Raw genomic sequence first — 16,969 nt, 5'->3', positions numbered from 1 at the left:
CATATAGTGTGACTAAAGCCCCATGATTTCCATATGTAGTACTTAGTTATTTCTCCTCTTGTTTTGCCTATGTTATCTTGTCGTGTCTTAGTTTGTATATACCTGTCCATGTTCAGTCCTGTCCAGTCATGCCCATGTTTAGTTAATGTTCCCTTATGTATTGTCATGTTTTGGGTTTAGCTTCCTATCCTTCTCTGGTTCTGGGTTCTACTAGTTATGTCTTGTTTTCATGTTTGGTGCCTGTTCTAGCTTTGTCTTGTTTCTAGTACTGGATACACCCTTGCTGCAGAGCCTCCCTATTCAGCTCCTGGGAGGTCTGCTTATTTCCTAGCTCCTAGTTCCTTGGATCAGCAGAAGCTGAATCAGGGTTCTGGTTGTGGCTGCACAAACGCTGGTGCTCAACACCAGGGGGCGTGCGGTTACCCTGCACCAGACCCTGCTAATCCACCTCCACGCTGAAGACTCCCATTTAACATCAGGCATATTGGGTCCCGGTCCATGCGCCGCCACCTAGACACTGTGTCTGGGTTCCGGGCACCGGACTACCACCCTGACACTGGGCAACCCTTAGCTCAGTGGTTACCAAACCAATCCTCACAACCCAGTAACAGTCCAGGTTTTGTCAGTATCTCCATTGGACTGAAAAAGTGAAATACGTAAATCCTGGACTGTTGCTGGGCCACTAAGACTAGTTTGGGATTCACTGATTTAGTCTAATAGCTAGTAAGAGGTTCATACTAGCCTTCATACTCATATTACCCTCCACTGTGCCACCCTGGGGTAAATAAGGGAAGAGGCCAGTTGCCCGATCCCTACTTAGTTATATGTTACCCTCCACCCAACACACATGGGTTGGAGGACACCATTACAGAGCCACAGTCAGTACAGAGAGTGAACACCGCAGCTTCTCTCTGCACCCTCATTGTATAGAATAAAAATTAAAATCAAGTATGTGGATTTCTGTGTGTGTGTACGTGAATGTGAGTGTATGTAATCTCTCTGACAAAAGGGGATGAGCAGGTGTGCTTCTGTGTGGACATGTGAATTGCGTTAAGCAAAATTCCTGAATATTATTGTTTAGAACTTAGAACCTTATAAAATACTTAAAAATATATATTTATTTAATTACATAGTTACATAGCTGAAAAGAGACTTGTGTCCATCAAGTTCAGCCTTCCTCACATATGTTTTTGCTGTTGATCCAAAAAAAGGCAAAAAACCTAGTCTGAAGCGCTTCCAATTTTGCAACAAGCTAGGGAAAAAAATTCCTTCTTGACCCCAAAAGAGCAGTCAGATATCTCTTTGGATCAAGCAGCTATTACCCCACTAATTAGAAATTATATCCCTGTATGTTATGTTTTTGCAAGTATCTATCCAATTGCTGTTTAAACATCTGTATAGACTCTGACAAAACCACCTCTTCAAGCAGAGAATTCCACATCCTTATAGTTCTTACTGTAAAAAAACCTTTTCTTTGCCTTAGATGAAATCTCCTTTCTTCCAGCCTAAATGTGTGACCTCGTGTCCTATGTATAGCCCTGTTTATGAATAGATTTCCAGATAATGGTTTGTATTGGCCCTGGATATATTTGTATAATGTTATGATGTCCCCTCTCAGACGCTATTTTTCTAAACTAAAGAGATTTACATTTTTTAACCTTTCTTCGTAACTAAAATGCTCCATTCCTTTTATCAATTTTGTAGCTCGTCAATGCAATTTTTCTAGTGCCATGATATCCTTCTTTAGAACGAGTGCCCAAAATTGCACAGCATATTCAAGGTGTGGTCTTACCAGCGATTTATAAAGAGGCAAAATTATATTTTCATCCCGAGAATTTATGCCCCAATTTATACATGACAAAATCTTACTGGCCTTAGCAACGGCAGATTGACATTGCATATTGCTGCCTAATTTGTTGTCTATATCAATTCCCAAATCCTTCTCGTGTGAGGTTATCCCTAATTAAATACCATTCCTCTCTACAAGGAGAGGAATATAGTAGTAGTTATACGCTGTTTTTTTTTTTTTTTTACTTCAGCACCACCACAACTTTTATACATTTTATAGCTTCAACCTAAATTAGCTGTATTAATGCATGCCCAATTGTTTATCATTTAAAAATATTTTTTTTTCAAAATTACTTAAAGGGACATCCATCACATCGAGATAAATAAGTCCATGGATCCTGATGGAATACACACCAAGTAATTAAAAGAGTTTAGTGGTGTACTAGCAAAGCCATTAACAGATTTATTTAACCAATCATTGTTAACAGGACTAGTCCCAGAAGATTGGAAGTTAGCGAATGTTGTGCCCATTCACAAGAAAGGTAGTAGGGAGGAGTCGGGCAACTATAGGCCAGTAAGCCTTACTTCAGTAGTGGGGAAAGTAATGGAAACCATGTTAAAGGATAGGATTGTTGTACATCTAAAAACACATGGATTTCAAGATCAGAGACAACATGGGTTTACTTCAGGGAGATCATGCCAAACTAATCTTATTGATTTTGATTGGGTAACTAAAATAATAGATCAGGGTGGTGCAGTAGACATTGCTTACCTAGATTTCAGTAAGGCTTTTGAAACTGTTCCAAATAGAAGGCTTATCAATAAACTGCAATCTTTAAGTTTGGATTCCAATATTGTTGAATGGGTAAGGCAGTAGCTGAGTGACAGGCAACAGAGGGTTGTAGTCAGGGCCGGCGCATCCATAAGGGCCTTAGGGCGCACCGGCTCTGGGGGCGCCAGATTTCAGTGATCGGCAGGAGGGAAGCGCTCCCTCCTGCCAGGTCACCTTCTGGACCCCCGGCGGGCGGCAGCGTTCTAATGAGAGGCGGCGAGGGAGCTCTAACCTGTCTGCTCTGCTCCCTCGCGCGCCGTTTGCTGATTCTGCGGGAGCCGGAATATGACGTCATGGGGGGGGGGAGGGGGAATGCGTATTTGCCTGTGTAGCCAGAACGTCAATATGTGATATGGAAAAACGAATACATTTAGAGAATATAATTAGAATGTTAATCAGGTGGCCAACAGCTGCAAGAAATCTCACGATAAAACATAGGACGAGGGGGGTGATTTCAGAGAAGTGTTTATGAGTGATCAAGCGAAATTCAACAACTCTTTATGGATACTCACTAAACGAATCCAGTTACTCTTTCAATATGAAATCTCATTAGATGACGTAGAATCTGCGGAGCATGGATTGTTATCATTTTATATACATATATACATTCTAGCTGTAAAAGTTTAAAAGGTTTAAAAGGTTAACTCAGCAATGTGATGGTTAAGTTAGGACAAAGCCACATGTTGCCTGTCATTCAAGGGGTAAACAAAACATTGTTATACCCACCCTTGCAACTTTTTTGGAGCTAACAACAGACAGGGCAAACTAAAGTATCTGCTACTGCATCTATACAATACATTACATCCTATAGCAGGGAACAAGTGAAGAGCAACTATAATCTTTTTGGGACAAAATAAATTGTATATAATCAGTAAAGGGTTAACTGGAAATTGTCATTCATCCATACACCCATTCATTCATCCATACATCCATTTATTTATCCATACACCCATTAATGAATTAATGAATTAATTAGCCCATGCATACACCCATGCAATCATCAATACACTCATTAATTAATTAATTAATTAATGAATTAATTAATTCATACACACATTCATTCATCAATACACCCATTAATTAATTAATTCACCCATCCTTTCATTCATTCATTCATTTATTCCCCCACACCCCCATTCAATCATCCATACACCCACCCATTCATACATCCATAAACCCATTCATTCATCCATACACCCATCCATTCTTTCATACATTCAGTCATTAATTTATTCCACCATGCACACATTCATTCAGTCATACACCCATTAATTAATTAATCCATTCCACCATGCTCACATTCATTCATTCATTCATACACCCATTAATTAATTAATTCATTCCACCATGCACACATTCATTCATCCACACACCCATTAATTAATTAATTTATTCATTCATTCCACTATGCTCACATTCATTCATCCATACACCCATTCATCCATCCATACACCCATTCATTCCACCATGCACACATTTTTCTGCCATTCTTCATGTCATTTCTGATTGCTTGCTTGTTTTTTTTCTTTCTGTAATATTCACTCAATACACATATTTTGTATATTTGTCACTGTCTCATTTAACCTACACTAGTTATGCAATGTCCTTGGGGTCTTCTGACATTAAATTATTTTAAAGGATAATTAAAGTTTATCAGCTAGAGTGATTAACTAGAACAGTTTCTAAAATAAAATTTAAATGGGATCTCTACCCTCTAAACGCTATACGCTACGAATGACCGGGGTCAGACGTCTGCCGGTAGCGTCTATCTTATATGAAGGTAGTGTCAGGCCTAAGCCTCCCGATGTCTCCTCATGCTTCCGGGTTTGACGGAGCTTAGCCACACCCCCATTGCCGCGGTCTGCTATTTAATGCGACCGCACCAGCTGATAGACGCTGGATTATTGAAACGCGTACCGCGCCAAACTCACCGGCTCACACACCTCGCTGAGACGACCACTCGCTACTAGACCGGACTGGAGGAATATTCAAGTCCCCAACATCTCTCCTCATCAAAGACAGATACCAGCACTCTCGGCAACCATTCACTGAAGCAACCGCCTCGGAGGAGAGCTGGGGACACAATCCCTCTACTTCTAGAAGTTAAGTAACTTACAGTCTCTGAGTTAAGAGCTAATAATGCTAAAGCTTTATTTCAACTTACTAAAGTCTGCTATCAAGTTCTCCAGCAAGCCTGTTACAGCTTTCCTCAAATCAAGTATTATTCAAGTTCAGCTGTACCTGTCTTGCTACAGATAATCTTATTTCTTCATACTAAAGTCTGCTATCAAGTTCTCCAGCAAGCCTGCTACAGCTTTCCTCAAATCAAGTATTATTCAAGTTCAGCTGTACCTGTCTTGCTACAGATAATCTTATTTCTTCATACTAAAGTCTGCTATCAAGTTGTCCAGCAAGCCTGCTACAGCATCCCTCAAAACAAGTATTATTTAGGTTTTGCTGCACCAGTCTTGCTACTGATAATTCCAATGTATATAATCTCATATAATTTGAACTGTTAACAAGAATAACGGACTCTAATGAATACTGAACCTTGTCAATGCTAAATGAAACAAACCGTTTATTATTTAAAGAAACAGTAACTGTATTTCTGGAACTGAAGTCTCAGTTCCATCTAAGTGTCTTAATAAAAGATCAAAGTCCTAAGAAATCTGCAGTTGTGTTCCACATCATTTACTGTGAACGTGACAGGTAGCCATAGAGGCCTATATTGAAGAGCCTGAAAATCGACAGAAACAGGATTTCCTTGCAAACAAATGAATTCCTCCCAGTGCCGCTCATTGCTGCCCGACAGTTGATCAGGTAAATGCAGGAGCAGTAGTTAAAAGTAACTGTCTCAAACCAACATTCATGTACTACGTCATGTACTCTCATACTAAAAAATGTACGTAGAGAGACACTCAAAGCACCAAACCCACTACATCTCATTGATTTGGTTATGGGGCTGTAAGTCTATGGGCAGTGTCACCATGTTTTCTGTAATATATTTTTCTAAGGCCTCTCCCAGGGAATATTTAGCCATCTCCTCTGACATTGCATGTATAATGCGGAAATTAGCCTTCCTCCATATTATCTATATAAATACATTGTTATTAGCAAATAGATAGACTGGCAATACTGAGGTGGGTTAGCCAGATCTCATAGATCTCATTGGATGTCTATACATTGACATCCATGTATAGATTTCTAAGGGGTGCTGGGGGGAAGCCTTTTTTTAAGTCAAAGTGCGCAAAAATGGCCTCAGATAAAACTGGCATCTGGCCCCGGTCATGCTTAGTTTATAGTGTTAAGGGGACAGAGATCCTGTTGCAAGTTTATATTAGAAACTCTTTTAGTTAATTATTCTAGCTGATAACCGTTAACCCCTCCCTCCATGACCACCACAGTGCCAGTTGAGCAGTCACTATTTGGGGTCTCTGCAAAATATGACCCCAGAAGATGACATAACCACTTTCAATGATAGAGAATACAATTTCAGCTATATATTGTGCTAGCAGAATTGCTCGCAAATGTCTAGATGTCTCTGAAGCTAAAAACAGCCCTTTCTTCCTCATCTCAGACAGTTCAGTCTGTGGCGTAACTGTGCCAATCAACACATAGACTAAAAGGATGTTTTCAGAGAAACCCTACTCTGGGCATCTCTTGAATTCAACCTAAGGGAAAGCAATGACTGCAAAGAGAGTTAGGGAGAAGAGACAGGTTATGTGTGAGAGCAGCGCCAGAAAGGAGAGAAAAAGTCACAATAATTTATTGCAGCAACCTTTGACAGGCATTCTGAGTATGGAGAAAGATAGCAACACATTTTTATTTACACAAAGCCAACATAAACTTTTAGAGACTTTTAACTTGTTATGTGAAGCAAGTCTTTTCAAGGGAGGTATGTCTTACAGCAAGTGTAACACCCACTGAAACATGATTGGTGGCCTCAGCAGGAGACAGGGGTAATGGAAATAAAATATAAGCATTTAATAATATTAAGGTAAACATGAGGCAAACCTTTATCTGTCATGTCAGGTACACTATAAATTCACATGACCTTTTATCCAAAGAATGCACTCACTTTTGCTTCTATTTCGTTAGTTTTTTTTGTTTTACGCCAATATAAATAAACTTGTTGGACAATACATGTTGGACAGTATAAATCCTTTTTTTTTTCAAATACCAATTTAATATTAGCCAATATTCAAAGGTTTATTTTTTCCCTTAATAATCTGCTATATTCAAGAGTAAGGCTGGAATGAGGTCCAATTTAGATAAAACACACTATTAGGAATTAAATTCAGTTACTCATTTGTAATAATTAAATGAACAATGTAGCAGAATGGGTTGTAGTTCAGTACCCCTTTTTGTGTGTGTATTTTGTTCTGTTTTATTGTATCCCTCCATTGCAACACTGTGTTCCTGTGATATTTCGTTTAGTTGTTCAGAACAACCCGGCCACCCAGGAGGGGAGTGTGGCACCAATTGACCCTATTAACCTTCTGCATATTTGGTTAACCGCAAATGCCCGAACCCCTGTGTGATCTTCAGGGTGTCCGTCGTTCGTATAGACGAACACGTGGCGGCGGCCATCTTGGCATACGAATGACACCAGCGGGGTTTGGTCGTCAAGTGTCTGGAATCCAAATCGGACACTCGACAGCACGAACACCGCTAAAACCTTCAACATCATAGAAGTTCTTGAAAACCCACCCAAATAGAGCGGTATTCTCTGAGAATAAGTATACGAACGAGGGGATTATGCCGAACCAAGTCACAAACACTCTAGCCCTGGGATTTCGCATGTTTTGGCTACTCGAACAAAGACCGACCGCACAGCCCTTTCCTGTGGAACTATCTTGGGCATACATCTCGTGTGCGGTCGGTAAAACTAAGACCTCCAGGAAATTGTCGAACCCCTGAACCAATCTGGGTGATTTTTCAGTATGTTGTTCACCCAGATCGGGGCTATCAGGGGATATGTAAATTATGGGTGTATGTTATGGTTTTGGGGTACATGCAAGAATTGGGGAAAAAAATATTGTTTTACAACTTATAGATAATTAAGTTATCTCTCATGCTGAGGGGAGGGAATATGTGTACTGTATCTGTGGCAAACCTAGCCACTTTTGGACTATAATATGGAAAGGTTGTCGGGAGGCTGTAATATGTGCCATGTATATTTGCTGTGTGTAGGTTATGTTATGGTAATTCGCATGCTGGCAGCCGTAAGCTACCAGCATACAAGTACTTCGTTCGGCGAACAGCGTTGATCTAAGCCGTTCGCCGAACGAATAAGGGCCCCCCGGGTAGATCACACACTTAGGGTCGTGTGGCACTTGTTAACCGATTGCAACAATGTTGGTAATTATAGGCTATTCTGGGTGGCCGTCGTTCGACTACCGACCATGCGGCGGTCGGCCATCTTGGATTCGTCTATTTCGCAGCGGTGTTTGGTCGTCGAGTGCCTGGAACTAAAAACGGCTACTCGATGATGCGAACACTTCCAAGCCATTCGGGAGCCCGGTTTTCGGTAGAATCGTTCCCCTAGATGCGTTCGACAGATTGAGGGGAACTTCTATACAAAACTGTATTTGTGCGGCGTTCGGTCATTTCAGCTGGGATCTGAGCGGTATTCTCACAAAAGGTGCGCTCAGACCCCAGCTATCTACCGAACGTTCGGTCATCTCAAAGTACCGAATAATGTGTAAAATGTGTATTTTAAAGTAAATTGTCGGTTCTGCTGCACGAGGGGATAATCCACTTAATCGTCCATTTTAGTGGGAGTATCCCTCTCGTGCAGCAATGCCTGTTGGGAAAAGAACAATGCATGTTGGGAGAAATCCCCTGAATTATCTATACAGAAACCCCTTGCATGGGGAACTGCTTAAATATGCCAGCTTGTGAATAAAGCCAGTTAGTTGACTCCCAAACTGTGTTTCGTCCGGTTATTGGGAGGATTTGAGGACTTGCCTTACTTTTCAGCGCTGACTGTGGATTTACTCTTGGAACCAGCGGAGATCGTGGTCTTTAATACCTGCCCTCTGCTACAATTGGTGGCAAGCGACGGGATCCGACCTTACAGCCGAAAGAGCGCAATTCGTGCAAATTGTAACTGCCGAATGAGAAAAAGGGAATGGCAAGCAGAATCCAATGAAAGAACCGACTACCGAAGTGAATGGAGACGGATTATTCTAAATTAAAGAGACAGACGCTAAAGGAACTACTGGAAGCCAGGGGTAAAGTAGCCAGCAGCAAACCTAAGGCTGTACTAATTGCCGAGCTGATGGAGGGAGACCAAGCCCGCAGCGCTACACCCCCAGCAGTCATGGAAGAAACTCTCTACGAGAGAGAAATGAGGACCAGGCTGGCATTTTTACCACAGCCTATATCAGTGGACATGTTGAACTTAGTAATGGCGAATGTGCAGGAGTACGTGATGGCACACAGCCCGCAGTATGCAGCATCTCGAGCAGGGACCGCGACGGAGTAATCCCACAGCCAGGTAAAACCCAAAGTTCCTTATCAAGCATTTAAAGTATTCTGCGAGGAAAAGGAGGAAATCGATGGGTTTTTACAAGATTTTGAGAGGCTATGCGATTTACATGACTTAGCACGGCCCACGTGGGTCCCCCTGCTGGCAAGTAAACTAGCAGGGCGGGCAGCCGACGCATACCGCGCTGTACCCAGCAAGGACAGCAAGGACTATGAGAAAGTAAAACGAGCGATACTAGAAAGGTATGCCATCACTCCAGAGGCATACCGGCGGAAATTTAGAGACCTGAAGAAACCAGATAAAGACTCACATGCCGAGTGGGCACACAAGCTGGACCAAGCATCCAAAGGGTGGATACAAGCGAGCCAAGCCACGACCATGGAAGGATTGCGGCAGTTACTGCTGCTGGAGCAATTCTTTGACGGGATAGCTCCAATGACCCAAGAATGGGTACGAGACAGGAAACCTCTCACCCTAACCGAGGCGGCACAATTGGCCGACCAGCATTTTGACGCAAGGAGGCATCAGATAACCCTCTCCAAGAGTTACCCGCGACCCACGGGGTCACCCAGCGTTCACGTTACCCCGGGTCCCACTACAACCCCTTTTCGCACGGCCCCAGGGAATATACCACCTGCTTCCCGGTACAATGGGCGTGCCAATATCCAGTGCCACTCTTGTAAACAGTGGGGGCATATAGCCCGGGAATGCACCCAAAATCGGGGCAGACCCACCTGGAACCAAGCCCGACCAAATCCAGCACCAAGGGCTGCAGCCCACTATTATCAGCGGGAACCAGCGGCCCAAGAGATGTGGAGTGTTCAACCAGAGGAACCACTAGGGGTATTACATGAGGTGATGTCGGTCAGAGCCACTGACAACAGGCAGCATCATCGCCAGCTGGGGAAAGAGTTACAGGGGCTTCGCGATTCCGGAGCCACACTCACCTTGATTGCACCCCACCTAGTTTCCGGGACCGCTCACACTGGTGGATCAGTGGCCGTGAGGGTAGCAGGGGGAGCAGTGTACCGTTTGCCCACTGCTAAAGTACATTTGAATTGGGGTGTGGGGGAGGGGGTTGTGGAAGTAGGTCTCATGCAAAACCTACCTGCCGATGTGGTACTGGGGAATGACCTGGGCCAGATGACATCTGCTTTTGTCCCGCAAGCTCCCTACCAAGAAGCACAGCCAGTCACCACCCGGCAACAAGCCCGCACCATGGCTCCACCTACACACTCTGAGGCTCAGGTAAGAGACCAAGACCCTCACCCGACACGTATGTCCTGGGATACCCCAGCTAAGTTTGAAGCCGAGGTAAAGGCAGATCCCACATTACAAGTGTATAGAGACAGGGTACACACTGGACAAGCGGGGACAGAGGGGGAGCGGTATACGTGGGAAAAGGGGCTACTATACCGCACTGCAGAACGGGGAGTGGGGGGGTCCGCCACAGTGACCACCAAACAGTTAGTGGTTCCCCAGAAGTACCGTCCCGAGCTACTTAAGATTGCTCACGATATTCCCTTATCCGGACATCTAGGAATGACTCGTACCCGATATAGATTGACACATGCATTTTTCTGGCCAGGGATTTCTAAAGATGTGAGACAATACTGCACGTCCTGTGATATATGTCAGCGAGTAGGCAAACGAGGTGACCGCCACAAAGCGAAATTATGTCCCCTCCCGATTATTTCCGAACCGTTCAGTAGGGTGGCCGTTGACATAGTGGGGCCACTATCCAAACCCAGTCCCTCCGGTAAAAAGTACATCTTAACTGTAGTGGACTATGCCACCCGATACCCCGAGGCCGTAGCTATCTCGAATATCCATGCCGAGACAGTAGCCGAGGCATTGATGAAAATATTCTCCTGGGTGGGGTTTCCCCAAGAAATAATATCCGATAGGGGCACCCAATTCACCGCCGAGGTCACCCAGCAACTATGGAGAGTATGTGGCATTAAGCCCATAATAAATTCCGCATACCATCCCCAGTCCAATGGCTTATGCGAGAGATTTAACGGTACGCTAAAACAGATGCTCCGTACGTTTGGCGAGGCACACCGAGACTGGGAACATTTTCTGCCCCATTTACTTTTCGCCTATAGAGAGGTACCCCAAGAGTCCACAGGATTTTCCCCTTTTGAATTGCTGTTCGGGACAAGGGTGCGGGGACTGTTAGATCTCATTAGAGAGCATTGGGAGGGAGAGAGTAGCACAGATGGAACCCCTATTGTATCCTACGTACTGGAATTCCGGGACCGCCTGGAAGCGCTGACTCAGGAAGTGCGCACCAACCTCCAGGCGGCCCAGCAACGCCAGCGCCGTTGGTACGATAAGGGAGCCAGAGACCGCAGCTTTCAGGTAGGGCAGAAGGTTTTGATTTTAAAACCTGTCCGCACAGACAAGCTGCAGGCCATCTGGCAAGGCCCATACCAGGTGGTGGAACAGAAGTGTGACACCACCTACGTGATTGGCCCCTGCTCAGGGGTAGGGAAGAGACCCATGCTCCATGTGAACATGCTCAAACCCTACCATGAGAGGATAGAGGACGTGGCGGCGATATGCGCCTCAGCCTCGGAGGATCAAGAGAATTTACCCCTACCTGACCTGTTGGAACAGGAGGAGCAGACCGAGCCCTCCAAGGGGGTTCAGCTGGGGGAGCGGCTAAGCCCACAGGAGCGTGCCCAGGTACAAGAGCTGATCGTAGCTAAAGGGGCTACCTTCTCCAATTTGCCGGGGTACACTCCGCTAGCCACCCACCGAGTTGAAACCCCAGGACAGCTACCCATGCGGCAGACTCCGTACCGCGTTCCTGAAGCAGTCAGGACTCACATGGAAAAAGAAATAGCGGAAATGTTGCAGCTAGGGGTGATCGAACATTCCGATAGCCCCTGGGCATCGCCGGTAGTGCTGGTACCCAAAAAGGACGGCACGACACGTTTCTGTGTCGACTACCGGAGGCTAAATGACAAAACGGTGTCTGATGCCTATCCGATGCCCCGGATAGACGAGCTGCTGGATAAGATGGCACGGGGTCAGTATCTCACTACCATAGATCTATGTAAGGGATACTGGCAGATTCCGCTAGCCGAGGATGCCATCCCTAAGTCGGCGTTTGTCACCCCGTTTGGCTTGTATCAATTTCGAGTCATGCCATTCGGGATGAAAAACGCTCCGGCGACGTTTCAGCGGATGGTAGATCGGCTACTGGATGGATTCCAGGAATACGCCTGTGCCTACTTAGACGATATAGCTATATTCAGTCAGACCTGGGCCGAGCATCTACAACACATAGGGGCCATACTAGATCGCATTGGAGAGGCAGGGTTGACGCTGAAACCCAGTAAATGTCATATAGGGATGGCAGAGGTGCAGTACTTGGGCCACCGGGTTGGAAGCGGGCGACAGAAACCCGAACCAGCTAAAGTGGAAGCGGTAGCTAAATGGCCGACCCCTAGAACGAAAACCCAGGTGTTAGCATTTCTGGGTACCGCCGGGTACTATAGAAAGATTATACCCAATTATAGCGCCCTGGCCAAACCCCTGACTGACTTGACCCGTAAGAATCTTCCTCGACAGGTTGTCTGGGCCCCAGAGTGTAAACAGGCATTCCAACAACTAAAAACTGCACTAATTAATGCTCCAGTACTTGCTGCTCCTGATCCAACTAAACGATTTCTTGTCCACACAGACGCTTCAATGTTTGGATTGGGGGCAGTGCTGAGCCAAGTTGGAACTGATGGCGGCGAACACCCCGTAGCATACTTGAGCCGAAAGCTATTACCACGAGAAGTAAGCTACGCCGCCATTGAGAAGGAGTGCCTGGCCGTGGTGTGGGCCCTTAAGAAATTACAGCCCTACTTGTATGGACAACCTTTCTCCCTACTCACAGATCACAACCCGTTGGTGTGGCTTAACCGTGTAGCAGGGGACAACGCTCGGCTGCTGCGCTGGAGTTTGGCGCTGCAGACCTTCGACTTTACAATACACTATCGCCCAGGGAAGCAAAACGGTAACGCCGACGGGTTATCTAGACAAACTGAACTTGAAAAGTGATCTGTGAGTACCTTCCCGGACCTCCCCAAGCCGATCCGTTGGGATCAGACTGTGTATGCCAGCTTGATTCTGGGGGAGCATTGTGGCAAACCTAGCCACTTTTGGACTATAATATGGAAAGGTTGTCGGGAGGCTGTAATATGTGCCATGTATATTTGCTGTGTGTAGTTTATGTTATGGTAATTCGCATGCTGGCAGCCGTAAGCTACCAGCATACAAGTACTTCGTTCGGCGAACAGCGTTGATCTAAGCCGTTCGCCGAACGAATAAGGGCCCCCTGGGTAGATCACACACTTAGGGTCGTGTGGCACTTGTTAACCGAATGCAACAATGTTGCAATCGGTAATTATAGGCTATTCTGGGTGGCCGTCGTTCGACTACCGACCATGCGGCGGTCGGCCATCTTGGATTCGTCTATTTCGCAGCAGTGTTTGGTCGTCGAGTGCCTGGAACTAAAAACGGCTACTCGATGATGCGAACACCGCTGCACTTCCAAGCCATTCGGGAGCCCGGTTTTCGGTAGAATCGTTCCCCTAGATGCGTTCGACAGATTGAGGGGAACTTCTATACAAAACTGTATTTGTGCGGCGTTCGGTCATTTCAGCTGGGATCTGAGCGGTATTCTCACAAAAGGTGCGCTCAGACCCCAGCTATCTACCGAACGTTCGGTCATCTCAAAGTACCGAATAATGTGTAAAATGTGTATTTTAAAGTAAATTGTCGGTTCTGCTGCACAAGGGGATAATCCACTTAATCGTCCATTTTAGTGGGAGTATCCCTCTCGTGCAGCAATGCCTGTTGGGAAAAGAACAATGCATGTTGGGAGAAATCCCCTGAATTATCTATACGGAAACCCCTTGCATGGGGAACTGCTTAAATATGCCAGCTTGTGAATAAAGCCAGTTAGTTGACTCCCAAACTGTGTTTCGTCCGGTTATTGGGAGGATTTGGGGACTTGCCTTACTTTTCAGCGCTGACTGTGGATTTACTCGTGGAACCAGCGGAGATCGTGGTCTTTAATACCTGCCCTCCGCTACAGTATCCATCTATTGATTGGCTGATTCTTAATTCTCTGTGGGTGCCTCTCTTGCATGGGAGAATTGTATAAAAGCTAAGTGGATTAAAAACCAGTTCTGCTCCTGATACTGAGGGTCGTCCAGTTATTAGGAAGGGTGATGGGAGATTTGTGGATTTGCTTGCTGCTTATGCTCTTCTTCTTGTAATATCCTGCTTGTTCCTGAGTAGCTGTTGGAGTACCAGCGGAGGAGAGTATATGCTGAACTAACGCAACAAACAATAATTAGTGTTTTATATATATTTTAATATTCTAGGACAAATGATAAAGGTACTCTCAGAATCCTTTTCAACATACATGAGGTTGGGAGTTACTACACATCACCAAAACTCAGTTTTATTACTTCTTTCTTTGGTTCCGAATTCAAATTCAAAGGGATACTCTAAACACCATGATAAGCTGAAAGCACTATGTTAACGAAGCCTTCTCAGGCTATCTTTACTGTCCAAACTTCACTTCTGCATTATCTGACCTGCAGCAGTTAGACATAGCTTTAATCAATGAGAGAGCCACATTTTGTTTATTAGATTGTTTGTAAATGGATTGCACCCACAGACCTTTCTCACCGTAACTACTAGAATGAGATGTAGTGGTTATGATTAGAAGAGTATTGCTTCAAAGAACTATGTCCTATCTGAGTATTTGTTTTTCATTTAAATTCATGAGGATCCTAAATTCTTCCTTGAATGTCTTCTTTGGTGACCAGAAACCAATTCCCTTGTGTTGAGCTGGGGCTGCAGAAGAATAATATAGCATTTTGGAAAGAAGATACAAAACAGAAGTCCTGCACTGGAGGAGAGGATGGCAAATATTTCTGTTGCCACGGACAGTTTGCCTTGTGTGCTGAGGTATGCTGGAACAAAAGACACCCAGACAATCAAGAACACCAACATGCTGAAGGTGATATGAGTTGCTTCATTGAAGGCTCCAGGTAGTTTTCTTGCCAAAAAGGCAACTAAAAAACATATTGCAGACAGAAGACCTAGGTAACACAGCATGAGCCAGAAGCCAAGGCCATCATTACATTGGATTATTACTTTTCCCAGTTGGCTTTTAACATCATGCTCTAGAGAAGGAGGATCAACACTGATCCAAAAAAGACAAAGAATGAACTGGAGAAAAGTGCAACTTAGGGCAATCAAAATGGGCCAGCGAGGTCCCATTAGCACTCTGATACATCCCCCAGGTTGGTTAGCTCGGAACGCTAGGACAACAATGAGGGTTTTGGCCAAAAGGCAAGATACACATAAGGTGAAGAGCACTCCAAAGGCTGCTTGACGCATGAGGCACATTTGATTGCCTGGTGGGAGGAGTAGGAGGACAGGGCAGAGGAAACAGAAGGTGAGACCAGCAAGTAGTAGGAAGCTGAGGGCCCGGTTATTGGCTCGGACTAGTGGGGTATCTCGGTTCTTGATGAAGAGAAACAAAACAAATCCTGGCAGAGCGGAGCCAAGAATGGATGTCATTGCCAGTGAGATTCCTAGAGGATCACTGAAGGACAGTAACTCAACCTCCCGTGGAAGACATTGATCACGTGCCAAATTGGGCCATTTGTCATCTGAGCACAGGAAACAATCTGAGGAGTCTGAAGGGAAATGAAAATGAAAATATTAGTACTATAGGCAGGGCACCATGAGCGAGTAGAAACCATTAACATAAAGGGCCCAGGCATCAACCATCGAAAAGAACACCAGGTGTGTATTTATAAATTTCCTCAACTGTACTATGAACTTGAAGTTAAGTAGGTCACTACATGCTACTGTTGTATTGACTAGGGACACAACAGCAGTACCTCCAGGAGCATTTGTAATTACATGGGGCAGGATGTCGTAATTAGCCACTTACCCTGTCTGGAACTACAACTATCACACATATGCTGTACTACCTGAGCCAGTTATTTGAACAGGCTCAGAAAAATGTGAGTGTGATACTTTAAGAGAATAATATTATCCAAGTATTACCTGTGATTACTATACTACCCTATGAGATTGTTTTCTGTTTTCTTATTTTCTGCAGGGATAATTATACCAGATTTTGGGGTAAATGTGTGCTTTTATTATATTTTATAATACATATGTAGAGACATTTTAAAAGGGTTGCGGATTAAGTAAGATATAACCCACCATTACAGTATTTTATTGTGCGCTGTTCACTTTGTTTGTTTGCTGTGTTCTTTATTGTGTCTCAGTAAGTATGTATCTGTGAATCTGTACCTGTGTGCCTCTATGTGTGTATCTTTGAGTGTATATTTGTTTGTGTGTTTGCCTGTATGTGTGTATTTGTATTTATGTATGTGCGTATCTTTGAGTGTTTATTTTTTTGTCTGTGTGTGCCTGCATGTGTGTATTTGTATTCCTGTATGTGTGTACCTGTGTAAGTTTTTGATGTCTTCATATTTATTATTTTTGGATCCGAAAGAAATTTGAATTATTGAAATTTTCCTCCCAAACCCAGAGCAGCTCATTACCCTGCTAAATCCCGAGGAAGCCACCCTCCTCCAGCACAATGGTAGGCATGGAGGAGAGTTCTTCCCAGCAAGATATAAACAAAGTAAAGACAGGAGCACTAATAATAATTCACAGTCTTTACATTACCGTTTCGACCCACCTGGGCCGGTCAAAACGTTGATGTAAAAATTGTAATTTATTTGAATATATATTGGAAAACCGAGAGAGTGCTCCTGTCTTTATTTGTTTATATTAATATTTCACTGGGAAGCACC

The 16,969-nt window shown here is 44.4% G+C and overlaps 1 protein-coding gene across 1 annotated transcript; it reads right to left on the bottom strand.

Annotated features, from left to right (window-relative positions):
• Window positions 1-14,906: 14,906 nt before the first annotated feature.
• On the bottom strand, window positions 14,907-16,641 carry LOC134601930 (vomeronasal type-2 receptor 26-like). The gene is made up of 2 exons (XM_063446437.1): window positions 16,617-16,641; window positions 14,907-15,832 (listed from the first exon to the last, which is right to left on the bottom strand). Exons 1-2 carry the CDS (start codon window positions 16,639-16,641, stop codon window positions 14,907-14,909), a joined length of 951 nt encoding a protein of 316 aa, XP_063302507.1.
• Between the last annotated feature and the right edge of the window lie 328 nt (window positions 16,642-16,969).

Source organism: Pelobates fuscus, chromosome 3 (assembly GCF_036172605.1).
Source record: "Pelobates fuscus isolate aPelFus1 chromosome 3, aPelFus1.pri, whole genome shotgun sequence".
NCBI classification, from domain to species: domain Eukaryota; kingdom Metazoa; phylum Chordata; class Amphibia; order Anura; family Pelobatidae; genus Pelobates; species Pelobates fuscus.
Note: the sequence above shows the minus strand (reverse complement) of the source record. Positions and strands in the feature narration are given on the sequence as shown.

Excerpts from the sequence above, each read along its gene's own strand:
- LOC134601930 (XM_063446437.1), bottom strand. The coding sequence starts at position 16,641 with ATGAAGACATCAAAAACTTACACAG. Across the intron at positions 15,833-16,616 it reads GACATCAAAAACTTACACAG|ACTCCTCAGATTGTTTCCTG; the intron begins GTACACACATAC and ends ATTTCCCTTCAG.